This window comes from Populus euphratica, unplaced genomic scaffold, assembly GCF_000495115.2.
Source record: "Populus euphratica unplaced genomic scaffold, PopEup_1.0 scaffold250.1, whole genome shotgun sequence".
NCBI classification, from domain to species: domain Eukaryota; kingdom Viridiplantae; phylum Streptophyta; class Magnoliopsida; order Malpighiales; family Salicaceae; genus Populus; species Populus euphratica.
Window position 1 is genome coordinate 378,432 of NW_011500005.1, and position 26,846 is coordinate 405,277.

General features: G+C 37.0%; 5 protein-coding genes across 8 annotated transcripts; 3 read left to right on the forward strand and 2 right to left on the reverse strand.

Annotated features, from left to right (window-relative positions):
• Window positions 1–1,710: 1,710 nt before the first annotated feature.
• Window positions 1,711–14,317, forward strand: BBX32 (B-box 32). Of its 2 annotated transcripts, XR_845317.1 has the most exons (2): window positions 1,711–2,901; window positions 14,302–14,317. XR_845317.1 is itself a non-coding variant. In XM_011048232.1 (1 exon), exon 1 carries the CDS (start codon window positions 2,092–2,094, stop codon window positions 2,839–2,841), a length of 750 nt encoding a protein of 249 aa, XP_011046534.1. In that variant the 5' UTR covers window positions 1,711–2,091; the 3' UTR covers window positions 2,842–3,039. The 2 variants fall into 2 exon arrangements, 1 of the variants encoding a protein (XP_011046534.1); XM_011048232.1 differs by lacking the exon at window positions 14,302–14,317 and having other exon boundaries at window positions 1,711–3,039.
• LOC105141165 (uncharacterized) lies at window positions 5,035–6,053 on the reverse strand. The gene is made up of 2 exons (XM_011048299.1): window positions 5,664–6,053; window positions 5,035–5,582 (listed from the first exon to the last, which is right to left on the reverse strand). Exons 1-2 carry the CDS (start codon window positions 5,776–5,778, stop codon window positions 5,035–5,037), a joined length of 663 nt encoding a protein of 220 aa, XP_011046601.1. The 5' UTR covers window positions 5,779–6,053.
• Window positions 11,328–16,913, forward strand: LOC105141120 (uncharacterized membrane protein At1g16860-like). 2 transcript variants are annotated; one of them, XM_011048231.1, is made up of 6 exons: window positions 11,328–11,688; window positions 12,112–12,277; window positions 12,996–13,969; window positions 14,667–14,822; window positions 15,322–15,533; window positions 16,307–16,913. In XM_011048231.1, exons 3-6 carry the CDS (start codon window positions 13,073–13,075, stop codon window positions 16,497–16,499), a joined length of 1,458 nt encoding a protein of 485 aa, XP_011046533.1. In that variant the 5' UTR covers window positions 11,328–11,688; window positions 12,112–12,277; window positions 12,996–13,072; the 3' UTR covers window positions 16,500–16,913. The 2 variants fall into 2 exon arrangements, with proteins under 2 accessions (XP_011046533.1, XP_011046532.1); XM_011048230.1 differs by lacking the exon at window positions 12,112–12,277.
• A 1,474-nt stretch (window positions 16,914–18,387) lies between these two features.
• On the forward strand, window positions 18,388–22,950 carry LOC105141123 (kelch repeat-containing protein At3g27220). 2 transcript variants are annotated; one of them, XM_011048234.1, is made up of 7 exons: window positions 18,388–18,966; window positions 19,258–19,422; window positions 19,528–19,757; window positions 20,069–20,239; window positions 20,451–20,556; window positions 21,034–21,240; window positions 22,526–22,950. In XM_011048234.1, the coding sequence occupies exons 1-7, from the start codon at window positions 18,742–18,744 to the stop codon at window positions 22,694–22,696; spliced, it is 1,275 nt and encodes a 424-aa protein (XP_011046536.1). In that variant the 5' UTR covers window positions 18,388–18,741; the 3' UTR covers window positions 22,697–22,950. The 2 variants fall into 2 exon arrangements, with proteins under 2 accessions (XP_011046536.1, XP_011046535.1); XM_011048233.1 differs by having other exon boundaries at window positions 18,426–18,963; window positions 19,255–19,422.
• A 693-nt stretch (window positions 22,951–23,643) lies between these two features.
• LOC105141124 (F-box/kelch-repeat protein At1g51550) lies at window positions 23,644–26,840 on the reverse strand. Its single transcript, XM_011048235.1, has 2 exons — window positions 26,033–26,840; window positions 23,644–24,835 (listed from the first exon to the last, which is right to left on the reverse strand). The coding sequence occupies exons 1-2, from the start codon at window positions 26,469–26,471 to the stop codon at window positions 23,850–23,852; spliced, it is 1,425 nt and encodes a 474-aa protein (XP_011046537.1). The 5' UTR covers window positions 26,472–26,840; the 3' UTR covers window positions 23,644–23,849.
• Between the last annotated feature and the right edge of the window lie 6 nt (window positions 26,841–26,846).

Genomic DNA, 26,846 nt, shown 5'->3' on the forward strand with positions numbered 1-26,846 from the left:
TAAGCAGCCTACCTCGTTGATTTGTGTGAACCCAAAGAAGAACTCAATATAATCTGAAAAAAAAATCCAGAATTGTTTGTTTTTATTTGAATCTTTATGTACTGATATTGAACGGGACGAGGGAGGGTTAATAACTACATTCTTCTCTCGAGGCATGGGAACACAAATCTCAAATCAATTGGAATGAGATAGACGCTCGTTCTGCTGGACGGGTTCACGAGCACCATTGTAGCAAAGCCACACCGAGCAAAATATCAAAATCTCGTAAGATCCGTTATGGCATGATCTTCTGTTCTGCAAGCAAGAAACAGCCATGAAAGGGATCGTGTGGCTCCCATTGCCCCTTCCCCATCAATCATTAATCATCCATGCCTGGTATCCAGCCGTGATTGAAAGAAAAAACACACAAAAACAGCTGCTGTCATCAACTGGGTCCCATACAAAATCATTCCAATCACGCTACTCATGTGGCTTGTGATAATGATGAAGCAGCACAACCACCGTTGGTGGCAGTAGTGCGTGTCACCCTATCACCCTCCACTCCTAACCTCATGTATTCTTGCCAGGTGGACGATCGTTATTTTTCTCAAGAGTTTTGTGTTGTGGGGATGGCATATCTCTCCTGTGGAGCCATTTGTGTGGCTGAGAACAGAACCACATTGCTATATCATCGGCGTGGGTTGTGCCACTTAGCCAAATGTGACGTTCCATCTTGAATTCCCAGCTTGGAAAATTAACAGCACGAGAGAGGGAGGAAGCCACCACATGATCTTGAGCTGCCTCCTAATGGCCACATTTTTGGTAGAATAATAAATCATGTATGGTACAAACTGGCGATGCGTGGCGGATGGAAAAGGGGCAAAGGAGGACCAAGAGTACAAGTTTACAAGGGAGAACGAGATGAAGAAGGTGTTGTCATGTTACAGGACACATGAAAAAAGAGGGGTCGAATCGAGTGACGAAGACGTCTTTATATTTCGACACGTGTTGGTTCCCACAGTCGGTTTTCGAAGTCTTGGCTGAGAAGAATTGTGGATGTGTGACTCAGAAATAAGAAATTAATTAAATAATCCCCAACGCCATTCGACGGTTGTTGAGAGCAGCCGATATTTTTGAAGACTCGACCACACATATATTTTTTTTTTTTTTTTAAAAAAAAAGGCGACCAGTCCCTGTCATTTATGCTGATGCCCTTGCGTTTTTGGCTAATTTATTCTCAGGTGGCACACTGATTCGTGTACTCTTGGTTTGCCCATGATCTCCAGTCCTTTGCTTTACGTAATTCATCATGTTTTCTATTCAAACCCTAATGATGCCTTCTCATCCACCCCCAGCTATCTCTTGGCAATCACAAGACATGTATAGAAGAAGCACGTCATCCACGAGAAAATTAACGTATTTTTTTAAATTTTTTCTAATCAAGTATTATGGCAATAGTTTTTAATTGAAAAATAAGTTAATGATAAAATCGATATAAAATGCAACTGGTAATTCTCCATCAATACAACAGTGTTCTCGTTGAAAAATCAACTCCCACCTTGACTTTCGTATCTTCGCATAATTGAGGCGACTTCGACATTAAAAACTTCTCTGCGCGGTGCCCTTGACAAATACCAAATGGGTTTTAAGAGATATTAATATAATTAGACAAAGAATAAGGGACGAAAATGCAAAGAAATATAAACAAAAGATTGTGATCAACATGCTTCGAGGGAAACGAGGTTCTCTAACATGTGGACAAAAGTGAAAGAAACGCAGCAGTAACATGACACCACCACCACCACCATATATAGCCAGCCACCTCTACACTCACTTTCTCCTCTCCTTCATTTCTACACGCACAACATCCCACCACCCATCCCGTCACCGCCCTTCTTTAGCCTATATCTTTCAGCCCCCACCCCCACCACCTCTCTTTAAATTACCACCAACCACCTTCTTCACTGCCGCCTCTCCCTCTCCCTCTCTCCTTTTTTATCTCTTCAAGTCTTTAAAGAGACTTTCACAACATCGCTCAAGCTTTCTTGATTTGTAATATTTTGTTGCTCTGACGTTGATCAAAGCGTGAAAGCTGGTGATCATAACGAATTAATGGCTGTTAAAGTTTGCGAGCTTTGCAAAAGAGAAGCTGGTGTCTACTGCGATTCGGATGCTGCGTTTCTTTGCTTTGACTGTGATTCTAACGTCCATAATGCTAACTTCCTTGTTGCTCGCCATATTCGCCGTGTAATATGCTCCGGTTGCGGTTCCCTCACAGGAAATCCATTCTCCGGCGACGCCCCATCTCTTAGCCGTGTCGCCTGTTTCTCTTGCTCGCCAGGAAACAAAGAACTGGACTCCATCTCCTGCTCCTCCTCTAGTACTCTATCCTCTGCTTGCATTTCAAGCACCGAAACGACGCGCTTTGAGAACACAAGAAAAGGAGTCAAAACGACGTCATCTTCCAGCTCGGTGAAGAATATTCCGGGTAGATCCCTGAGGGATAGGTTGAAGAGGTCGAGGAATCTGAGGTCAGAGGGTGTTTTCGTGAATTGGTGCAAAAGGCTGGGGCTCAATTGTAATTTGGTGGTACAGAGAGCCACTCGGGCGATGGCGCTGTGTTTTGGGAGATTGGCTTTGCCGTTCAGAGTGAGCTTGGCGGCGTCGTTTTGGTTCGGGCTCAGGTTATGCGGGGACAAGTCGGCTACGACGTGGGAGAATCTGAGGAGATTAGAGGAGGTATCTGGCGTTCCCAGTAAGCTGATCGTTACCGTTGAAATGAAGATAGAACAGGCGTTGCGAAGCAAGAGACTGCAGCTGCAGAAGGAAATGGAAGAAGGGTGGGCGGAGTGCTCTGTGTGACGGAGCCGTACGTGCTGGCAGGCTGCGGAGTATCATGTGGAAGAAGTTCACGCGCGCGCGCGTGGAGATTAGGAAATTTCAAAGTTTTTGTAGTAGTTTATATGTGTTAACGACATAAGATGAACGTACGTACATTAAGAAAATTGTCTCAGAAATCAAAAGAGATGTTGAGATAAGAAAAACGAATTGTTTTCAGTTTATATGTGCTGGCATTTTGCTACAGTCTCTGTTTCTCGATAGAAAAATACGGAGACGGGAAAGATAAATGGAATATATTTCATGTTCTTGAAAATATAGAGATATTCTTGCCCAAATACATTAATAAAAAAATACGGAGATTACTTTATTAATTGCATCACAAACACTTCGTCGCCGGCTCATGAAGATGTTAAGCACGCGACGATGCACTCGTGATGGGCGGGCTCTATCCGCTGTTAACAATAATAAAAAATAAATAAATAAATAAAAATAACTATCCTGGATCTCTCAGCCAGATGTTCTTGGTGGTGTGCCTTAATTTCATGATTGACCCTTAATTTCTTTAATTTAAATTAATCTCCTTCAAAGCAGTGTTTTCAGCAAAATGCAGTAGTTTTTTATGGCGGTGGTCCAGCAACCTCCCTCCTGGCTCGCTAATGATGGCGTCGCGAAAGCTTTTTAGTCCATTTTTATAACAATATTCTCGTGTAAATATCGTGTTTGAGGCCAAGATTCAACAAAATAATATCCATACGTACCATTATAACATGGGTGGTTCCCATTCGATCTCGACCTCCCGCCACCAGCACCAACTTTACCAGTCGAATTAAATATTGACTTTGCAATGCTGAATATTTTAAAAAATTTAAAAATCTCATGCTTTGTCTATGATTTAAATTTATTCTGGCCACACTCGGCTTTCGATATTAAATCAGCTCTATGCCCTTTACCCCCACCAAGATCAATGTATTTTCATACCCTCTCTCTTCTTGAGAAATTACAAAGATTTTGCTAAATTTGATCGATAACATTTACACATCATGGTGGATTCTTCGTCGCGAGGTAATAAAAAATAACACCACCTCATATTTCTAGTAATTTTTTTTCAAAAATTAAATAAAGTTGTTTTTATTTTTTAAAAAAATAATGTTAATTTGCCGAGTGAATTAATTTGATCAACTCTACCTTGTGAAAAATGAGCCGGTCAGGTCCAAGCCCGATAAGATTTAGTAAGTGTGACTAGATCCATAGAAAAAAGAACGGGCTGACAAATTATATGACATACGCACAGATTCAAGAGAAAGGATTGATGATCACAACAGGGAAAGGCTTGAAGATGGATGGATTATGGGTTGGGATATTGAGAGGAGGTGGGGTCGTTCGGTGAGGGAAAGGTGGTTGTGGAATGTGGATGTGGTTAGTTTAAAGAATGCAAGAATCCGATGGAGGGAGCGTAAGAGAGGAGTGCTGCTCTGATGCTCCATCCAGCACTAGGATATTTGATTCTCGTTGATGATCACCGGGGCCCCTAGCTTATCTTAATCACAAGCTCCCCTTCTCTAGCGGCCACCATCCTATATTCATAATTGCTTCGTTGTACTGAAACGCAAACATGATAACCAGAGCTTGGTTAGCATCCTTATCTTAACGGGTGTTGTCGGACCCGGTTCGGTTATATGGATTTATTGTATTACTTGTTGATCTAGTATTTATTCTGGTACAGTTTCAAATTAAATTAGATAGTTAATACAATTCAACTTAGATAACCCTATTAAAATATGTTTGATTTTTTAACTTTTTTTTTTAAAAAATTCTTGAAAAACACTGCTCTCTATTGATATAGATCAACTAAGATTAACCATCTAACCTAATCCAAGTTTAATATTGTTTTATTCTAATCATGTTTATGACATGTGTGCAAGTGGAATGAAATCATCATGATGCATGATATTGAGTTCCCAAATTTGAAAAATGAAATAGAAGAATAGAAACAATGCTTTGTAAGAAATTTTTCAAAATATAAAGCAAAAGAGATTGAAAGCCCGAAAGGGGCCTCTATGCCAAGTTGCTATCATGGAGGGGAACTCCTGTGCTCTTGGCCGTAATATATATGCATGGGCAGTATATACATATAAGCATCTGGAGTGCAATTAGCAAAGGACTCATATGGCTACGAAGCTTGATTTAACCTATATTTTTCGTTTGAAAAACAGATTATCTACACATGCATGCCTGCCAGCCTGCTTGGTTCCTATGACTAGTCCTCATCAATTTCTCTTCACTGGCAATCCCAGACAATAAGAATCCTAACTTGATGCCATAAGACCCAGCCGGCTTGACAGCATCAATGTTACCCCAATCTGAACACAAAACCTCCCCTGTAGGCTTTGAAGCCTCTGTCCTGGTCCAAGCACCATTTTCCAGGCACCATTCCATTAGGAATTCACGGTTTAAGACGTTCTCATCAATCATGTCTAGTGCAACGGCATCTTCTTTAAATGGCCTTGCAAATGCTGCACCATTATTTAGCATCTTGTCATAGAGTGACTCGTCATCCGTACAACTTTCCAAAGTATTGCACCTTAAAGCGTTGTTTACTGTAGTATTTTTGAACTCAGGAGAGTTGCATAGGACAGAGCGGGAATAGGATTCAAGTGGGGATGCTGTATCGCTCAGGTACATTGGTATTTTTCTTGGAAGGTTGTCCCATACTTGGACACAATACTCCAAGAAAGCTCTTGAATGAATCAGCCAGGGAGAACCTGTAAGACAAGCAAGCATTTACAATTAACAAGTGATGGCTCTAATTAAGATATGCCCTTTGAACTGTGAAGGAAACTGAGCTCCAAAGATCTCGAAAGCATCAGGTGTTGTTGGAGTCTCAACAGCATAATAAAGGTGGCTACTCTTTCGAAGGTATAAGCTGTGGTCTGCAACAATTTGGTTAATCTTGTGCATCCTGCACCATATCCAGACTTGACACTAAAAACTCAAGAATAGGTCATAAATGCTCTGAGAATGGGCAACTTAGAGTACCCTTTAGTGTGTTCTACATTGCAAAAATGCAAGGAATTGAACTGATCTAGAAATTAGATTAGGCCACCCTCGTATCATGTTAGCACACCTTTGATGAGTAATTAGGGTGTTATTCAGATAGAACTGCGATGTTAGGCGTGTTTGAGTTTTTTTTTGGTGGAATTTACAGAAAAAAATAATAAAAATATGTTTTTTTTTTTTAGTGAGGTGTAGTTTATGTCTCAAAAGGTTTATAACTAGAAGACCAACCGTACCTACCTCTATCTCAAACACTGAAATCCTGTTTGCATACGTGGTGTAATCTGCGTTTCTATTAGGTCCACCAAAAGATTCGACCTCCATTCACAAATCCGGATTGAAATTCGGATGGTTGCGATGTTAGGCGTGTTTGAGTTTTTTTTGGTGGAATTTACAGAAAAAATAATAAAAATATGTTTTTTTTTTTAGTGAGGTGCAGTTTATGTTTCAAAAGATTTATAACTAGAAGACCAACCGTACCTACCTCTATCTCAAACACTAAAATCCTATTGGATATGTGGTGTAATCTGTGTTTCTATCAGGTCCATCAAAAGATTCGATCTCCATTCACAAATCCGAATCGAAATTCGGATGGTTCAAAGGATCGTCTCCATATCTTTCCCTCAACCCGCTATTATAAGTCTCTTGATTTTTTTTTAAATCATCATATTTAATTCAAGAAAATAATAACTTATGAAATAAATGATGGAACGAACATACTACAAAGTGTCGAGCATGGTTGTCCACATACTACATTGCACCTTTTTTTGGCAATTCTGACTCCCCATGTGCGTCTTTACAAATAGCTTCATTGGACTCGGCTCATGTCCAAGAGACACAGCCTGTAAGGAAAAAAAAGGTTACAAGTTAAATATATTTATAGAAACGATACATCCATCCTTCGCAATCCTTGGGGTGAATCCCGATACATTCATGACTTCTATCAAACCTCTATAAAATTATGATGACAACATGTATTAATTAACTATGTTACATAGATAAACATAACAAAAATATTGGTTTGCCCCGACATTATCCAACAAACAAAAAAAACACTTATGTTAAATATTCATTAATTATCAATTACGAACTATCAACGTCCGTATAAATTTATGAAAATCACAACTTTGCAATATAATTGATAAAAATTAAAATGGACCTGTTAAAGAAGCTATTATTTATTTCATCATAACACATCTAATTCATTGTAATTCAAACAAAGTTTCAACAATTTACAAATAAATATAATTTGATAAAATCTAAAATAAATTATAACAACTACAAAATTATATATGCATATTACAAGTTTCTTTGACAAATAACAATCAAACAAGTAGATATGTTAACAAAAAACATATACTAAAAAAAATTCACATTTAAATATTTAAACTAAAAAGGATATATTTACTTACAAAAAATGATAATATCTACAAGAACAGATATTGTTATGATTACGTACAAAAGTATAAGAAACTTGAGTGCTTGTGTTAAGAGGAGGGGAAGAGCTGGGATGGGTTGTTGGCTGCAATTAGGGAGGGGAGAGGAGGGATGAGAAAGAAAAAGAAGAAATAGAGGGAGTGTAGACAAGGTGAGTATATATTGGCTTTTACCGATGGAATCACTGATGGACTCGTTCTGTCAATATACCCGTTGGTGATTCCACTAGTGAATGTGCAACCTCACTGTATGGAGATCCTAGTTTGAATTCGTTGATAAACTCATATGAAAAAAATCCATGTTATCACATCATTGCAACTTTCTAAAAAAACTATATAATTTGTCAGTGATATGGTCGGTATTTATTGACAGAAAAATTTCATCGGTATATACTAACTATATCACTAATGGATATGTTATGCCGGTATATATTGATAGAATTAGAAACAAAATTATATCAGTCGGTAAAAATTACTGATGAAAAAATTATATCTGTAATTTTATTGGTTTTTAGAAATTCACAAATTAATTAAAGTTTTAAAGAGAATAAAAAATCAGTGATAAAGAATTACAGGATGGTACAAACAGGATTGTGGGAGGACAATATATAGGAGTTGAGAAGAGGAGAAAATGCAGGTGCTGTTAGGCTTGAGAACCTAAAAAGGGTCGGAAAATTTGTGAAGTTGTTGAACTAGTACGTACTGCTGAACTTGTCTAAAATATTTTTTTTTTAAAAAACTTGAGCTTAAAGAAAGGTAAACAAAGAGATTATTCAAAGGGAGATTGAACTAGTACGTACTGCTGAACTTGTCCAAAAAAAAAAAATTTTAAAAAAATATATATATATATATATATATTTTATCTCGAGATGATAACGAAACATGCATAAAGAGAAAGAAACAACTTGGTGATTTTGATATTCGGCCAGCAGGCGTAATTTTCACACCCTTATCAAATCATCTTCTGTCTCACTGTACGTAGTTAGCTAGCAACATCCCGCCACTTTACAGCAGTCGCCCACAGATGTGCCACAAGCAAAAGATAACCAGCAGTGGTTGTTGATATATGTTGGATCATATATATCCTTAAACAGCACAGCAATGGCTCCCAGTAACGTAAAACCAAGGAAGTAGATGAACACTCAAAGTTACACACACCGCTACCACACACGATCAATGAATTCTTCCCATGTCAATCCTCTTCACATGCACAAGAAAATTAAGATCCGAGCCCGCTATTCTTCCTATCCCACACAAGATTACTGATTGACTTGAATGCATGAGCAGCTGGATTGAAGCTGCATTCCTGCATAAATCTCCCGCTGCAACTGTGCTAGCTCTTCTACAGCCATTGGAAACACAAGATCGATACAACTTAGCCTGGAAAATCCAGTTCAATCTTTAATTATTAAAGAGGTACGTGCATATATATAATTAACACGATCCGTTTTTAGAAGACCAGATATCATATATGCACAAATTCTCAAGCTTAAGGTCTCTATGGGCAACCGTACGTCTTCCAGTGGCAGTATCCCACACCAGAAATTATCTGCTGACCCTAACCTCCCACGTACCTCGGTCAGGACTCAGGATCATAATCACCGAGCCCACCAGATTTTAAGCACGCCATCACAATATATGTATTACCAGGTGGTACTTTATCACCTCATATATGAACTGTACGATATAGTATTTTTCATTTCAAGATGATAATGATTATATCATTAATTATATATAAAAAAATATTTTACGCATATTAATTAGTTCGGTGTAATCCAAATTCATTTTTATTTTTTGGACCAATAATTGTGACTGCAAATTCGGTCACAGATTCTCAAAATACCATGACCGATTATTTGGGACAAGGTACGTACGTACTGGATTCATCTATACCTTAATCTTAATTATCCACTCCTAATTATTTTGACACAATTAAATTCCTCTCTTTTTATCTCTCCAATATTCTCCTTTCAGATCTTATAAAAACATGTTTTTGTATTTAGGTGAACATATTTTTATTACTTTTAATTATAGTATATACAATATAAGATAAAATACCCATAACGAAACAAGTTTTTTTTTTTTGAAGGGTGTAATTATTTATTTAAAGAAAAACTCTCTAACTACAGCTTTTTATCCTCATATTAATTATGTATATTTGCTTTTATCATAATTAATCAAGCTCTGCAAATTCTTTTCTTTAAGATTTAGTTAATGAAAACCAATTTGTGGATAATATTACAGCACAATCTAATAATGGGATGGAATTGCGCTTGTGCTCCTAGGAAAACTAAAATACCATAATTATGTCATTTCTAATTTATTGATCATTGTTTAACATAATTTATGAAAGAGAACAAAATCCATATTAATTTACTAGCTCAAAAAAACACCTTTCCGGACCTGTTAGAGATTGTAATTACAATTATGGTTTAAAATATTTTTTATTTAAAAAATATTAAAAAATATTTTTTTTACTTTTAGAATTTATTTTTAAAATTAATACATTAAAATGATTTAAAAACATGAAAATATTAATTTTTAGTAATTTTTTAAAATTTTTAGAAATATGGATTGGATCATATTTACAAACAACCCCTTAATTATAAAACTCTCCACGTTTGAAATTTGGGATTACAAGTTGAGGGATTAATTAAATAAATATATAATTTTAATTTTTTTAATAATAATTTTTAAAATAAAATTGGGTTAATAGGATTTGAATAAGACCTGTAAAATATAAAATATTAGTGGTGTTATAATCCTATGAAATTGATTGATGTTAATAATTACCCTCCTTTCTTAAAAGGAAGAAGAAGGAGAAGGTAAAAGAATTATTTTGTGAATGTAGACGGAAGTGTTATCAACACTTAAAATTTATTTAGAAGTATGGTTATTGTTATTTTTTTAAATATTTTTTTATATTAAAATTAGTATTAATAATTTTTTTATTTTTTAAAAATTATTTTTGATATTAATATATTTAAAAACATTAAAAACATATTAATTTTATATTAAAAACATTAAAAATATATTAATTTTATATTAATAAAAAAAAAATTCAATTTTTTTTTAAATTATGTTTGAAATGTAAAATACACGGGACCCACCTAGACAAGAGTATGAAAAGGAAGAGGTCGTTAACATTATCATCAAAATGTGGTGATTACGACCGGCTGAGAAGGCAATCTTGAGGAAGGAAAACTTCTATTCTAAGAAAACTTAATTATATCATCATATTTTGTCACTTTCCATTTTAACAAATTGAGCTTTGTTCATCAAAACAGAGAGCAAAACACAGCACATTGAAGTCTGTGATTTGTCATGACAGACAACCACCCACCCACCCTGTATATATATTATGTGCTTGCTTTTTTTACCAACGCCACCACAAGTAACTAACCCGTTGGACATTTATGGTGCCGTCCGGCTTGAGCTGCTTTTAGGCCATCCAAACTTAAAAAAATCATTTGATTTTCTTTGTTTAAACCTCTGTAAGAGCGATTTGAGAAAACCTACTATTTGTAACTTTTTTTAAAAAAAAATTGTTTTTTCATACCGTAATATTAAACACATTATACTGATTACACAAAATGATTAATAACAACATTAATCTCCCAATAATCTTGTGGGGATTTTCTTCGTTGATGCTTCTTGCGTCCTTATCCATGTATCAATTGCCTGGGCATCCCATAATGGTCGTAAATTAATACATGGGTCTTGTGTTTTAGGACAAGGTTGAACACCGTTTCGTTGTTTTTTGAAAATTATTTTTAAAGGTTAACTTTAAGACTTCACTCATTATCCGGATCCTATCTGGTCACTTCCATGACCCATCAACGGGAGAAAAGTATGCGGGTTTTGTTTGTTTGAGCTACTAAACTCGTACTGGTAGTTTTGTTATTGTTTAGTTACCTAAATTTTTATCTGGGATTAGTATATTCTTGTTTAACATCAATGGCAGTGTAAAAAAAATATTTAGCTTTAAAATAATATTAATAACAATATTTTTTTCCTAAGACAACTCACCAAGTGTTTGCGGGCCTTGCGTCTCTCTCAAGTGACACCCTCACACGCACGAAAGGAAAGAAAGGGAGAGATTTTTAGAGAGAGAAACAGAGAGTGAGAGGCCATTTTACTTTTTAGAGAGAGAGAGGGAGAGAGGGGGGCACAAACTCATCGAGTAGTTTGGTGGGATACATTTTGAGAGAGAAGTCACTTTTTAGAGAGAGAGATAGAGAGACATGTATTGGTTAGTACTTGGAGTACTATTTCAATTGTTTTTTGTCTTTTAATTTGTCGATGTTGTTGCAGTTGTTGTCGTCTTCTCCTGAATTTCTCCAGATTTCAACAACAACCCTGTCCGCTGTCTGTTCAGGTACGAGTTAGAGAGAAAAATGTTTTCTTTTTCCCCTTTAGCCCTCCCCTCCCTCTTTCAGTTTTCTCAAAACACCAGAAAAAGGATGAGTCTTTTCTTAGTCTGTTTTCTTGATTTGAGCTATAAAGTTAATTCCTTTGATTGATTTTGATATTTTAAGAATGCAGGATGCTTTTTTTTTTTTTTCTCTTTTGTTCTTTGTTTGTGTTGACTCCTAGATTTGCCATTTTCTTGTTTATACATAGCGAAGTCTCACTCTAAGTTAAGCCCTAACCTTTTGAAATCTCTATTTGTATGTTTAGATCTCTGTAGTTTTGGTGCTTTTTGCTCAGAATGGCAGTAGTGGAATGCTTTATTTCTTAGATTTGGCCCGTGTGTTCTAATTCCTTGGGTGTTTAGAGCTTTTCTTACTTGGGATGGAAGGTTAGGTATCTCGCTTTTGGGGTACAAGGAATTTTAGTTTGCTATGTGCTTGCGTTGGTTGAAAAAACTGCTGCAAACAGAAGAATACAGGACTTTGACCTCAGCTATTAAAATTTATGCATTGGGTTCCTTGTTTCAGAATTCTTGATCTTATCTTTAATCTTGGGTATGCTTAAAATACTGATTGTGTAACTCTTAATTCCGTGATTTGGATGATGGATTTTGGTTCTATACGTAAAATGTCAGAAAGGTTTACGATTAGACTTTCTATGTGTTTTGATTCATAAATCTCTGCATATATATATATATATATATATATAGAAAATTTACAAATGTGCCTTTTTCATTATTTTGAGCTTCTTTAGATCTTCCATGAAGTTAAGATAAGAGAATGCTGTTTGAGGGGTGATCTTGAAGCATATGAGGACCTCAGTCTTAAGAATTGTTTTTTTATTTATTTGGGGGGGTTGGGGTGGGGGGGGCGGGTGGTTCTCATGAGGCATCCCCTTTTGGTTTACTGAGTTTAATTTTCAAGGCGGATCCTCAAGAGCTTGAAAATGGCTGCATGTTTGCAATTTACTGAGTTTACTGAAAATTTGGATAGTTTTCATGGGCTCTCGTGATACTTTCTGGTGATTTGATTTTGGGCAACTTTCATGGTGTTTTGGTCCTTTTGGATCTGTCGAATTTAGTACCTTTACTTGAGATAGGTGAACCAATTGGCCTTCATTTGTTGGACATTTAATTGGTGATCTTTATCATGCTACATTGGTTTTGTCAATTAAATCTTTATTTCATTGGTTATTAATAGCCCTGAAGAATGCTCCAATATTTGTTTATTTTCGAAGAATTCATCTAAATGCTAACATGTTTTTTCTTCTCAGGTGGGCTTTGACCGTTGATCACTCTACATAGTAGCATTTGTTGCACAGAACCTCCTGTGGTATCCTGAAGTAGCTAGATGGGTTCTCGGTTCCCATCTCATCAACTCAGCAATGGCCTTTATGTATCAGGCCGGCCAGAACAGCCTAAGGAAAGGGCTCCAACAATGAGCTCAGTGGCCATGCCATATACTGGTGGTGATATTAAAAAGTCTGGAGAGTTAGGGAAAATGTTTGATATTCCTGTGGATGGCTCAAAGTCTAGGAAATCTGGACCTATAACCGGTGCTCCTTCAAGGACTGGATCATTTGGAGGTGCCGCTTCACATTCAGGACCAATTATGCCTAATGCAGCTGCTCGGGCTGCTTATACTACATCAGGTGCCATGTCTTCTGGAGGAACTGGTTCAGCGTCATTGAAAAAATCAAATTCTGGACCCCTAAATAAACATGGAGAGCCAGTAAAGAAGTTATCTGGCCCTCAATCAGGTGGAGTGACACCTTCTGGCCGCCAACACTCTGGTCCCATTCCACCTGTTCTTCCTACTACTGGTCTGATTACATCTGGTCCTATATCTTCAGGCCCTTTGAATTCATCTGGGGCACCTCGGAAGGTATCTGGTCCCTTAGAATCTATGGGTTCAATGAAAATTCCAGGCTCAACTATTATTCATAACCAGGCCGTGACTGTTCTTAGCCAAGATGATGACTTTTCCTTCAGAAAGACCTTCCCAAAGCTAATCTTGTGGTCATTGATTCTACTTTTTTTAATGGGTTTCATTGCTGGTGGTTTTATCCTTGCAGCAGTCCATAATGCCATTCTCTTAATCGTTGTTATGGTTGTTTTTGGCGCCGTTACTTCATTGTTCATATGGAATGCCTGTTTTGGGAGAAAAGCTATCATGGCTTACATTGCTCGTTACCCAGATGCTGAGCTACGAAATGCCAAAAATGGGCAATTTGTGAAGATCTCTGGGGTATATATTTTCTTTTCTAAAATTTATTTCTGTATGTCAAGCTTGTCACTGTTTTGGTGAATTTATTTTAACTAGGGTTTTTTCCTCACTGTACTTGTTTGTAAGTTGCAATGCAGATTTCAACATACCATTAATTATCACTAATGTGTTCAAAATGTAATGAATAGATTGTGTTAGTTCTATGAATAGGATTTGAAAACGAAAGCTAATCTTCCTTCAAAATAAATTCAGAACCAAAATTAGATAAATAAAATGGCAGCGGGCAGTGATTGGAAGTGAAAATATAACTCACCAATTCTGTTTTAGCTGTATTTAAAGCTGAAATTCCAGCATCTGTGTTTGTGTGTGCACTCATGTGAGCACTCATATTGTATAATCACTAGCAGTGTATCATTAACTGCTCAGCCACCTTTGCATTGGATCTGTGTACCACAGTGCATGCTAAATCTTGTATACCTACATCATATAAATTGTCATGAATCCATATTGGAAGAAAGATATTGTTCTGGGAGGATTGGGCAGATGAGGTTTAATACATCTTATAAATGGATCTGTCGTTTTTAATTGATGGGGATGTGATTTCTTTACAATGCATGTCTTCCAATACATTGAAGGCACTGTTTATGCTGTTTTAGTCATTGATTTACTTGTTTAAGCTCTAGTAATTCATATAAACTGCTATATTGTATTTTTGAAGGTGGTCACCTGTGGTAACGTGCCCCTGGAGTCATCTTTCCAAAGAGTTCCTAGATGTGTATATACCTCCACAAGTTTGTACGAGTACAGAGGATGGGACTCAAAAGCAGCCAACCCAACTCATCGTCGTTTCAGTTGGGGACTCAGATCATTAGAAGTGAGTGATTGAAATGTTGATTAGATAAATTTCAATGGATTATAGTGTTTGTAAGTATTTTGCATATATTAGGTTTCTGGGAGAATTTTGTCAACAATCAGTATTTACTGGAAAGAGATACTTCTGTCATTTTAAATTTCATGAAGACCTGGGAAATATCTTAAACGCTTCGCCACATGTGTATAGATGAATTGGTGATTGCTACATATTGTCTCTTCTTGGGGAGCTAGTTACCATGAATACTATCTATAGTTTTCAATTTTCTGGGCAATGTCTTACCCTCTCATTGTTGTCAATAACATCTTTTCTGCTATTCATGTTCAGTTGTTTTGTTTGTTTTATTTTGGTTCCTTGGACTGCTTGTTATAAATGCCATGTCGATGAAAGGTGACCATTCATGTCATTGTCAACAGAACGATGTGCCCATTGATTATAAATAATTATTGGGTTTTGAGTTTTTTCATTTCTTTATGGAAGTTCTGTAAAACCTATTTGACAGAGGCGTGCTGTTGACTTCTACATTTCTGATTTTCAATCCGGATTGAGAGCATTGGTTAAAACTGGCTACGGAGCGAGGTTGACTCCTTATGTTGATGACTCCCTTGTCATTGATGTCAACCCGGGTACTGAAGAGTTGTCTCCAGAGTTCATCAAATGGTTGGAAGAAAGAAATCTTTCAAGCAATGATCATATAATGCGAATGAAAGAAGGGTAAATGCTTTCTTTTGTTGATAATGTTGCTTTCATCATAGCTTTTGGTCTATGCAAATTTATGTGCCAGCACAAAACTGTCTGTTTTTTTGTCTTTCCTCATTACCTTTGTAATAATGATCTTCTGGGACACACCTAGTCGCATTTAAGAATATGTTTTCTTCTTAGACTGCTTGTGAAATTAGGAGGGGAAGAGAGAAATGCAATCTGAGAGGCGAAGGAAGGCAGTACTCTCACTTGCATGGATTTATAAGGAGGGGAGTGGGAGTTAAATGATCTTTTGTTTGGTTAGAATAGGGGAGGGGAGCTGATTATTATAACTTATAAGGCAGTACATTATCTATAAAAGTACATGATAGGGCTTTACAGTCCAAAAATCATAGTTATTGTTTTACCCTCAATCGTAAAATCACAACAAGAACAATGAAATATGAGGTTTTTTCTTTCTGTATTCGTGATTTTGTTGGTTAACAACAATCAGGCCTTCCTTTCCTTCCTTTTTTCCGGAGCGGGCAGTCAGGTACAGTCTTATTGTGTTGTGGTGGTTGAGTTGGATTAGCTGAACCTGTTTATAATAGGTCCATAAAATTGCCTTCTGGTCCACGATTTTTCATGGCAAGTTGAACAAGTTTATTTGATTTGGATTGGTAATTTTCTTGTCCCCAAAACATCACATATTCTAGCATTATTGTCTGTTATAATATTAGCTGCTATCGCTAACACCTTTGATGAGTTGCACGCAAACTTAGAATAACTGCAAATGCTTTGTGCAGGTGTATCAAAGAAGGAAGCACGGTTAGTGTAATGGGAGTTGTTCAAAGGAATGAAAATGTACTTATGATTGTCCCTCCCCCTGAGCCTATCACCAGTGGGTGCCAGTGGACCAAATGTATCTTTCCGGCTAGCCTCGAGGGTATTGTTTTGAGATGCGAAGACACTTCAAAGAATGATGTCATACCTGTGTAATATCATGTGCTGTAGGTTCACCTTGCTATTCCCTTTTTCTTTTTCACTATCTATATCGATAGTGGTGGAAGTGATATGGTGCTGGCACTGATGATTACTGGTGATGGAGATAGGCAGGCATTGTATTCTTCTTCTTCAATTTCACCTGTTGTATAGTTTAAGTGTTTGGTGCCATATTTTATTTTATTTTATTTTATTTTTCATTTTTTTAAGCTAGGGCTTGAAGGTTGTGATTTGGGGGGGTGGCTATGATATTGCTGAGAATTTTACATGTTCGGGGGGATTGAGATTATGTAAAATAGAAAGAAATATGTTGTGAGATATCAGTATGTTGTCTCAAAGCAGAGATTACTACGTCGTAAATCATATCAATGGAGCTTGTTGATGACACTTTTTTCGAGCAGTTTAATGTTTTCCTAGTCTTGGATAATTTGCATGTATTTAAAAATGTTTTTTTTTAAGTAGAGATTACTATGTCGTGAATCATACCTGATGTTTTTAAAAAATGGTTTTTTTTGTAGGAAAATATATTAAAATGATTATTTTCAGTGTTTTTTTTTTTTTTTAAATGTTTTGAGATGAATTTTTGATTTGGGGCTAAACCCAGGTTAGGGGAAAAAACCTAGATTTATCTTAACAACTTTGCCTTGGTTTTAGATTTTTTATTGCTTTTTTAAAAAGCTTTTTTAAAAAAAAAAACTTGGATTAAACGGCAACTTAAGTCTTGGACGGGGTATGTGTAATTTAAGTTTTAGGGCATGGTTGAGTGTGTAGTTATGATTGTATAATTATGATTATTTGAGAGGATAATTATGATTGTTTTTTAAAATAATTTTTTATTTAAAAATATATTAACATAATATTTTTTATTTTTTAAAAAATATTTTTAAAATTAATGTAAAACATAAAAAAAATTTATTTTGAGTTAAAAAAATTGAATTTTTTTAAAAACATGGTTAGCCTGCGTTTCTTTTAATATAAACTTGGAGAAACCTCAATTTGCTCCCCAATCTATGTACTCATTTTTAATTGTGTCCCAATTTTATTACTTAGGCACCAAATGTTTTCCACGGTTCTATACCGAGTCCTTTCATCAATTTTTTGCTAATGTTTTCCTTCGTAATTCGAACATGCAATGAAACAGCATCATTTTGAAGAAAATTTGACCAAAAAAGTTAATGAACAATGACAGATGGACCTAGTTGAGAACTGTCTGAAACATTTGGGTCCAAATTAAGTTGAGGTTTCCCTGTAATCTTCTTTCAACACGCTTGTTTTTGGCCATGTAGACCAGCAAGCACTTCTACATGTTAAAAAGCACGTAAGGGAGTGTAACCATGCCAGTGCTTGAAAGAGTTGAGGGCAGGCCTATTCCCTGCAACCGGGGAAGGCTTCTGAGGTTTTTTTACTGCATTCTATAGATGTCTTGATTGCTCCACCGAAGTGCAGTAATCTTTTTTATAAAATTTCAAAAATTATTGTTGAACATGTACATGATTTCCAATGTCTGATTTTTCCCATGTCATCTTCATCTTCCTGGTCACTCAAACCAAGATCAGCAAGCAACTCTTCTGGTGGAATAGAAGGCATCTTCCCCATAAGTAGCCATAGAAGCTATCTCTGAAGGCTGATAGTCCCTCTCATGATAGAGTGGTATATTGAACCTAATGTCAAGGTTCTCCTCCAGATCCCTCAAGCATTGTTCATACTCTGAATTCATCTTCTCTTGGTCAAATCTACCTCAGGAGTCACCAACTTCCATGTTGAGGGACCTCAGCTTCCAAGAACGAGGCTTCCCGCATTTTCTCTGCCCCTTCTCTTCGTAGCTCCTTTATTAAAATTGCTTTTGGAAGGAATAAGCCCTCGTGCTTTTCTATTTCAGCATCATTACACACAATAAGACCTCGAGCATTAGCATGATGTTGGTATGTTGTCGAGGGTCACAAGTCTGAGAGGAGCCTAATTGAAACCATCACAAAAGATAGAAGACATAATTGTAGTTTTCCCTTTTTAAGTTTCTTTTCTTCCTTCCTAGCATCCTCACTTAAAAAACCAAATATAAAAAGGAACCGACATTCGGATACCTATCCGAATATGTCCTTGTCTCCCAATATCTCTCTTCTGTCTTGAGAAAGATCTCCATACAATCTCCACACCCATAATTTCCCTCTTCGCCTTCTCCGTTAACCTTATTATCCCTCTAGAGCTATATGTGTGTGCACATGTAAATATACAGAAGGCGATGGTAAGGTCATCAGGGAAGCAAAAATCAACAAAACTGGTGATACTTTGTGTGGTTTTATTAGGGTTTGGCCTGATTGCTGATTATCTGTGGGCTTCTTCTCCACATTTCGCTTCTTCTTCTTATTTATCCAATTGGGTTCCTGCTGATAATTCTCAATCCAATCTAATTATTCCAAAACAAGAACCGCATCATGTTGACCCTAAAGCCCCAAAAATAAAGGTACAGTCTTTTTTGCTTTATTTACGCTTTTAGCGCTGCCCATTTAAGTTTTTTCAGTTTTGGAGCTTAGCTTTGTGTTTATGAGATTGACGCGGGAAAAAGTTGGATGCTTTGTTGTTTATTCCTTTGTTATGTATAGGTGGAAGCTGATAAAGCTACAAGCTTTTTGGTTCAATTTAGATTTATAATGTAACCCATTTAAGTAATCTCCATTTACTCTGTGTTTATAGTGAAATTTTGGATGTTTAGGAAAGAATTACGAATAGTTTGTTTGTTTATATATGTGTGTAGGCGGATGGTGTCCATGATCGATTCTTATCGGCTACATTTGCTGATTTGCCTGCACCGGAACTGAAATGGGAGAAAATGGCTAGTGCACCTGTGCCTCGGCTAGATGGGGCTGCGATACAGATTAAGGATCTTCTATACGTTTTTGCTGGATATGGAACGATTGATCTTGTGAGAAACCTCTTCTAGCTCTTCTACTATTTTTATTCTCTATGGTTTGAATTTGTGTATGTATTTCGCTAATTTTTTGAAGTGCCGATCTCTTGGGATTAACAGGTGCACTCACATGTTGATATTTACAATTTCACGGATAATACATGGGGACGGAGATTTGATATGCCTAAAGAAATGGCTCATTCACATTTGGGAATGGTCACAGATGGGAGATACATTTATGTTGTCACTGGACAATATGGTCCACAATGCAGAGGACCTACAGCTCGTAATTTTGTGCTAGATACCAAGACAAAGCAATGGCAGGACTTACCACCTTTACCAGTTCCTAGGTATGTGCCTGTGTCAAAATAGTTTAAAATGAACTTAAAATGGGATGCAAGAACATCAGCTTGTTTTGCAATAGCAGTATTTGATTATTTTTTAATTTTGCTTTGAGAAACTGTTTGCCTTGTTCTGTTTGCATGGTCATCTGCCTTATCTCTGTGGTTCTTATTCTGAATTGAAATGCTACGTGTCAGTGTTGGCATTGTGCTGGTGGCTTTAAATATTTGAACTTTGAAGCCAAAATTAGTTCATGCTCTGTATTTCTTTATTCTGCACTTTGATAAGGAGATTTGAACTTTAATGTAATAACACTCAGATATGCACCAGCAACTCAACTTTGGAGAGGTAGACTCCATGTGATGGGAGGCAGCAAGGAAAATCGGCACACTCCAGCATTAGAGCATTGGAGTCTTGCTGTAAAGGATGGGAAAGCATTGGAAAAGGAATGGAGGCCTGAAATACCCATTCCTCGTGGAGGACCTCATCGGTTTGTGGCCAATCCTAGTCTTATTATTTCATCATTTAGCTATCTTGTTTGATTTGAAATGAATTCTCAATATGCTATTACAGTTTAACAAATAAAACATTTTATCATTGATAGTGTTGTTGCCAAACCAAATGGTCACAGTGAAATGATCATAGGGGAAATAGCTCATGATTGAAACTTCTACCTGTTATAATTTTTTGTGTTTATGCAGCGCTTGTGTCGTGGTTAGTGATCGACTGCTCATTATCGGTGGTCAGGAAGGTGATTTTATGGCCAAGCCTGGATCACCTATTTTCAAATGCTCTCGTAGGAATGAGGTATATTGATTAATATTATTTTTATCAATAATCCTATTTGACAGCTTTTATAGACTGCATCAACATTTTCTACCCAAGCTTTAAGTGGCCCCCTAGAGATTTTTTGAGTTTTTTTGGGTTACTTGCATTTGATAAGAAGAAAATAAGAGAGTGAAACATCATTATTCTGTCATTTTTACATGAAATCAAGTATCGTATGAAACAGAAAATAAAAACATGATACTGTTTATCTTTGATTTGATAACTATCCTGTATTATAAAGCTTTACAAGTGTGTTCCAACTACGCTTGATCTTCTTTATTTGAATAACTAACCCCAAGACCTAATGTTTAGATTTTTAAATGACTTTTATGGTCTATTTTATCACAGAAAAAGTACCACAGTTATGTTGTAACTTGGAGAAATTTGTCTCCACTTCCCCTCCTCTCGTTCCCTCTGCTTTTATTTAATGGTCTTGGCTCTTTTTTGTTGCTTCAGATAGTATATGATGAGGTCCACATGCTGGATGATGAGATGAAGTGGAAACCTTTACCTCCTATGCCGAAGCCTGATTCTCATATTGAATTTGCTTGGGCTATTGTTAATAATTCCATTGTTATTGCTGGAGGCACTACAGAAAAACACCCTACAACTAAAAAGATGGTCCTGGTTGGTGAAATTTTCCGGTTCAACCTTGACACACTGGTATGAGCTTTATGTTTCTTATGTGCTTCCAAACTAGTTTGGCATCAAGGCACGGTTCTTGTTATTTTATGTGCTCCCAAACATAATTTACATAACCCTACATATTTCTACACATCACAGCACCTGCTATTTGCACACACAGCCCTAGGTATAATCTGGGATGGGTTTTGTACATTATCTTACATATCTCTATTTATCACGTATAAAATGCTTGTGCATACACACAAAGATGCACATGTTATCTTACATATCTCTACATATCACGTATAAAATGCTTGTGCATACACACAAAGATGCACATGTTATCTTACATATCTCTACATATCACGTATAAAATGCTTGTGCATACACACAAAGATGCACATGTTATCTTACATATCTCTACATATCACGTATAAAATGCTTGTGCATACGCACAAAGATGCACCCGGGCATTTCTTGTCTGGTTGCTGCCATTGGAAGGTTATTGGCTTTCTGCTGTCTAGATGCTTTCATCTGCCTATTTTGAACATTTTTTTAAACATTGGATTGAAATTCTCCAAAGATTTGATGACCTGTTAAGATCGGGGCATGCATTCTCTATTTCTTAAATCTTATGCTTTATCGCTTTTTCCTTTTGGAAGACTTTGTTCAAGAATAGTCCAATAATTAGTTGAGATTTTTGTGAGCTGACAGTCAAGAAACTTTAGATTTAATTTATAGTTAAAATGTAGAGATTGGTTTGGTCGATCATAGCATAGTACTATGCTTGGAAGTGAATTTGTTCATACAGCTGAAGATTTTCAGAATACCCCAAAAGTATTGTCATACTGGTTGTGGTTTTTCCATTATTCTTCTGACCTCAGAAGGATGTGAGAGATTTCTCCCCTTGTTTCATTATTCTGGCCACGGTTACCCGAACCTGACAGGCCTATCAAGCTTTCTTGACCAAAAATAGGAATGAATTAGTATTGGTTCTGGTGAACATCAAAACCTAGAAGTGATAAGAACCTGATCGATTTCACCATCAGTTGTGTGGCAGTTTCTACCATGCCATGTGCTTATGTCTCCCAAAACACCACTAGAAGTTTGCCAGGTTTGATGTTAATGCCTGTTCCAGAACCTGACAAGCTCGAGTCTTATCAGTGCAGCCACAATAATACACGATAGTGAATAACTATTTTCACTCTTTCTTTTTCTTTTTTTGCATTAAAACTGTCCTCTCTTTTTTTTCTCTCCACAGAAGATCAATTTCTGTTACAATGGATGGTATTATATAATTTTTATAATTCATACATGTCTGCAGACATGGTCAGTAATTGGAAAACTTCCATATCGTGTCAAAACTACTCTGGTTGGATTCTGGAATGGATGGTTTTACCTCACATCAGGACAGCGAGATAGAGGACCAGATGATCCAGCACCGAAAAAAGTCATTGCAGATATGTGGAGAACCAAACTGAGATTGAACTCGTGACCGGGATATCTGTTTCTTCTTTGCTAGGATAGCCATTCCCATCAAGTCTAATATTTATCTGTAGCATTCTTTTACCCCATTTTTTTGTGTTTTGTTTAAGTCAACATTTTTTCTGTTCCCTAGTGTAAGTAAAGGAATGAGGGGAGTATCAATTCTTCCCAATGTGCTGTATCACCTTGAGACTATACTTTACTGTAACACATTAGATTTTATACCCTGGAAAAACAATAAAAATGTGTGCTCTCAACAATTCTGTTCTGTTGTTATTCTCCATAGAAACTGCCATGAACTTGTCAATCCCACCCTTGGCTTGAAAATTTTCGTGAATGCAAGCATTGGATGATCGTTCACCTCGCTCTTTTCAACTGTCCTAAACGCGAGTCTTTGAAGATGTGAGATTGAAGCAAGGTTGTTTGGTGATCGAAGTACAGCGTTGATGATTAAGATAAATCACGAGGGTTACCAGTTAGCACAAGTGATGAAGACTAGGCATAGTGTATGGGGAGGTACTGGATGAAGAATTCATTTCACATGAATTTTTAACTATAATTCCTGACTTTAAATTATAATTTAAAAGGTGTTTTTCATAGATAACTTACGATAAAAACAAGTTATGACGGCTTCAAGTTAGAAATATATCTAGTAAAAATGAATTAAAATGGGTTTTTCAAAGAATAAATGTTGTGTAAGTTTAAGTTAAAATTTAAAAATCTCAACTTTTAATTAAATCAAGATTTGGCTTAATTTTGTAACGAGCTTTTGATTTAAGTAACCAAATATATTTATTACATTTTTAGGTAAAAAAAATAATTCATTTTATAAAAATCATATCAAATATAACACTAGACCTGTTCTTTGATAGCTTGCAAGTTTACGGCTCTGGTTCGTCAACAGAACATGGGATTTCTTTCTAAAGAAACTTAAAGAGGCTCTTTTAAGCCGCCAGATGGTATGGCCTCAAACAATCAGCCCCAAGGCAGTGACTTTATTTAGATCATTTTCTTGGTCCTTAAGATTTGTCTAAAATATAAACATGTCTAGCATTATTCATATTTCTTCATGAAACATGTACAAAGCAAATAATAATTGAGCTACGTGAGAGGCTGTCATGTATAGAACTAAGCAGAGTGAGGGATCATTCTGTTGTGGTAACTTAGCACCTTACTATATCTGTTTCCAGCTCCAATTTGACCAGAAAGAGCTCCCCATCAAACCTCAACCCATATGATTCGGCAGGCTGAAGTAAGCCATCCACCATTCCACCAAAAACGTACAAGCGAAACCCTGAATGATCCGCACAGGCTCGATGGAATGATCTGCGGTAGGGTTTATAACCCTTTGCCTTGAGCATTTTCCACATATTATTTGCCTGCAATCCCCTTGAGTTTAATGGAGACTGCGCTTTATTTGATGGGATCTTACTAACATCTAATACCCAAAAATCGTCCTTCCTGTGCCGCTGTGAATCTTCACCTCCATAGATTAGCAGCCGACCTCCCAAAATCAGTGTGGCTGAGTGGCCGACTCGTGGGAGGGAGACTCCTGCAGGTATGTCTTGCAAATTATAGAGAATCTGTATCCACTTGAGTTCATCCTCAGACACTTGCAAGAGCCAGACATCATGCAGCGCATCATACCCCGAACCTCTTCCTCCAAATAGAACAATTCCTGTTCCTTCGATGCATGTTAATGTGTGTCCTGAACGAGCTGGAGGTGATGGATGAGTCACCAGCTCCCTCCATGTTCCAGAACAGAAATTTTCTGAAAGTTCTAGAATCCAAGTGTCTCCCATTCTAAGGCCGTACAAACCAATCCCTCCATGGATGACCATTGTACTTTTATCAATGCAGCAAGCAGCATGAGCCCCACGGGGTGGTGGTGCTATGGATCTCACATCAAGCAGCCTCCATGACAAGGTTATACCAAGGTTCTCACTGAGCACTACTTTCCCCACCCATGTATCATTTTGACGCATCCCACGATCATTAATTCCTCCAAAGAGCAGCAGATAATCGCCAATGACGATGCATGAATGCCCAAATCTCCCGTTTGGAATCCCTGAACTAACTTTCTGCCACTTCAGCATCCTTTGAAAATCATTACCTATGTATGCCACCCAAGTATCATCGAGATCTCGCCCTGTGAAGAAGACCAACACGGCAAAACAAGAAATGCTTATATGCCAAACCACTTTGACATAAACAGGTAAAAAACTAAAAGCAGAACTGCTTCAGAACAATGGAGAGAATGTCAGCCCTTCTTATCGGTGGTGATTGTTCAATTATTGTCCATTTTCACTGGTATAATTTCCCATGGGGCTTGCTGAAAATGATTCAATCATCCTTCCACTATATAATTATAGCTCAAGCGGCTAATAAATCCTGCATGATATCAACAAAGAGGCATTGATGGGTTTTGTTTTTCATTTCACCATGCAGAAGGCGAAAACGGATGCTCAGATGGCTTTGCCTCTGAAATCTACACCTTCACTGGTTGCAAGTACTTTAAGTTCAAAGATGATGCTAATTGTCCTCCATCAGGACTCTTCTCATGGAAATAAAGATGTTCTACTGAAAGTTTATGCTTCTGATTGCTAGTTCTATTAAATTTTACTGGGATGGGCCATGCTCTTAATAGTCCCACTGGAAAAGTAGCAGTAACAAAACATCGTGGAATCAGAAAATGATTGCTGCAATACAGCATCCGAGTTGCTAATCTTCAAGGAGGGCACTCTACAAGAGGTGGGGCAATTGCATTTGCAGCAAGCCACCAAGGAACTAATGATATTGTCGCTTTACAGTATCTTAAATGTTAAGATCTTGATGCCAAATTAAGCAGAGGAGCCTGCTGTAGGCTATGATGCGGCACAGACAAATGTGCTTGAATTTGAAAAAAACAAATGCTACTATTTGATAATGTAGAGGAATAGATTGAACTGTTGCCAACCAGAAATTTAAGATGCATGCTTTAACTGTCGCCATCTCACACCGACCAGCCTCAACTCACACAACTTATGCTCAATTTCAAACCTACTAATACATTGAAGCCATGACCATGAAGCAAGAAGATTCTCAAGCAATGGAAACCCTAATCCGTGGTTAGTTGAATCAGGAACACTAAACAACTGAAAGGAAAAACTAATTATCTGACATGAACCAATATAAACATTCCTTTAGCACCCTTAACCAGCAAATCAAACAGTGAAGCATCACATACACACACGGGCACATTTAAGACACAGAATGATTAAAAAAAAGGACAAAGAAACTACCATTCAAATCAAAGAACATGCGATTTATGAATCATAACAACTAATCAAAGAAAAGATAGACTAACCTCCTTCACAGCCACCACCAAACAAGACCAGGCAATCAGATTCAAAGTTAAGACAGTGAGAAGCCCTGGGAGTTGGGAGCATCAATTCACTATCTGGGTCGGACAGTTTATGACAACAAACTGAGCCAAGCTGAGACACCTGCTTTATTAGCCTCATCCATGGCAACTGCTGATTGTTTTTGGTATTGATAGAAGACTTGAGGGCATCCACTGATGTGGACCCCCACTCACTCCTGCATATGGACTCCCACAGTGTATCAGAACTTGTCAAGGACCTGAACCTTTTGCAAGTCCTGGCAAAGGAGATGAGAGAATCTATAGGAAGCAGAAGCAAGATTGTGAAGAGATGGTCTTGAGCTAGCTTAAAAATTGGCGAAGACAATCCAATGTTGCTGCTAGTAGTACTAGTGCTCGTCTCAGCCATGAAGAAAGTAGTCATTCTTGTTGTTATGTAAGATAGCACTCACCTATGACTTCTAAGATGTAAGGCTATGGAGCTACGTGGGATTGTGTTGGGCAGAGGGTAGGGAAAAACAAGACACACTTCTGAATGGTCTGGTTTAATTTTGTTGCTCATGTCATGTGAAAGAAAGAAATGGTGATAAGGTCAACATGGAAGAAAGGTAACTTCTAAGAGTTGAAAAGAGATGGAAAGGGAGAGATTGTACATAGAAGGATAGATGAGGGGAGGCCATATCTTTTGTCTGCTACCTCCACTCTCTAGTGTTCCTTGCTATGTCATTTGAAGACAAGGAAGCCAAATGGCAAGCAGAGACCTTTGTCTATTTGTTTCATCTTTTACCGCCTCCCCCCC

Bases quoted from the DNA above. Each gene is read 5' to 3' on its own strand.
- BBX32 (XM_011048232.1), top strand. From the start codon at position 2,092: ATGGCTGTTAAAGTTTGCGAGCTTTGCAAAAGAGAAGCTGGTGTCTAC.
- LOC105141165 (XM_011048299.1), bottom strand. From the start codon at position 5,778: ATGCACAAGATTAACCAAATTGTTGCAGACCACAGCTTATACCTTCGA. The intron at 5,583-5,663 runs CTCAGTTTCCTT...CTTGTCTTACAG, and splicing joins TGCTTTCGAGATCTTTGGAG to GTTCTCCCTGGCTGATTCAT.
- LOC105141120 (XM_011048231.1), top strand. From the start codon at position 13,073: ATGGGTTCTCGGTTCCCATCTCATCAACTCAGCAATGGCCTTTATGTA. The intron at 14,823-15,321 runs GTGAGTGATTGA...CCTATTTGACAG, and splicing joins GGGGACTCAGATCATTAGAA to AGGCGTGCTGTTGACTTCTA. The intron at 15,534-16,306 runs GTAAATGCTTTC...TGCTTTGTGCAG, and splicing joins ATAATGCGAATGAAAGAAGG to GTGTATCAAAGAAGGAAGCA.
- LOC105141123 (XM_011048234.1), top strand. From the start codon at position 18,742: ATGGTAAGGTCATCAGGGAAGCAAAAATCAACAAAACTGGTGATACTT. The intron at 19,423-19,527 runs GTGAGAAACCTC...TGGGATTAACAG, and splicing joins GATATGGAACGATTGATCTT to GTGCACTCACATGTTGATAT. The intron at 21,241-22,525 runs GTATGAGCTTTA...ACATGTCTGCAG, and splicing joins GGTTCAACCTTGACACACTG to ACATGGTCAGTAATTGGAAA.
- LOC105141124 (XM_011048235.1), bottom strand. From the start codon at position 26,471: ATGACTACTTTCTTCATGGCTGAGACGAGCACTAGTACTACTAGCAGC. The intron at 24,836-26,032 runs GTTAGTCTATCT...TCTTCTTCACAG, and splicing joins TGGTGGTGGCTGTGAAGGAG to GGCGAGATCTCGATGATACT.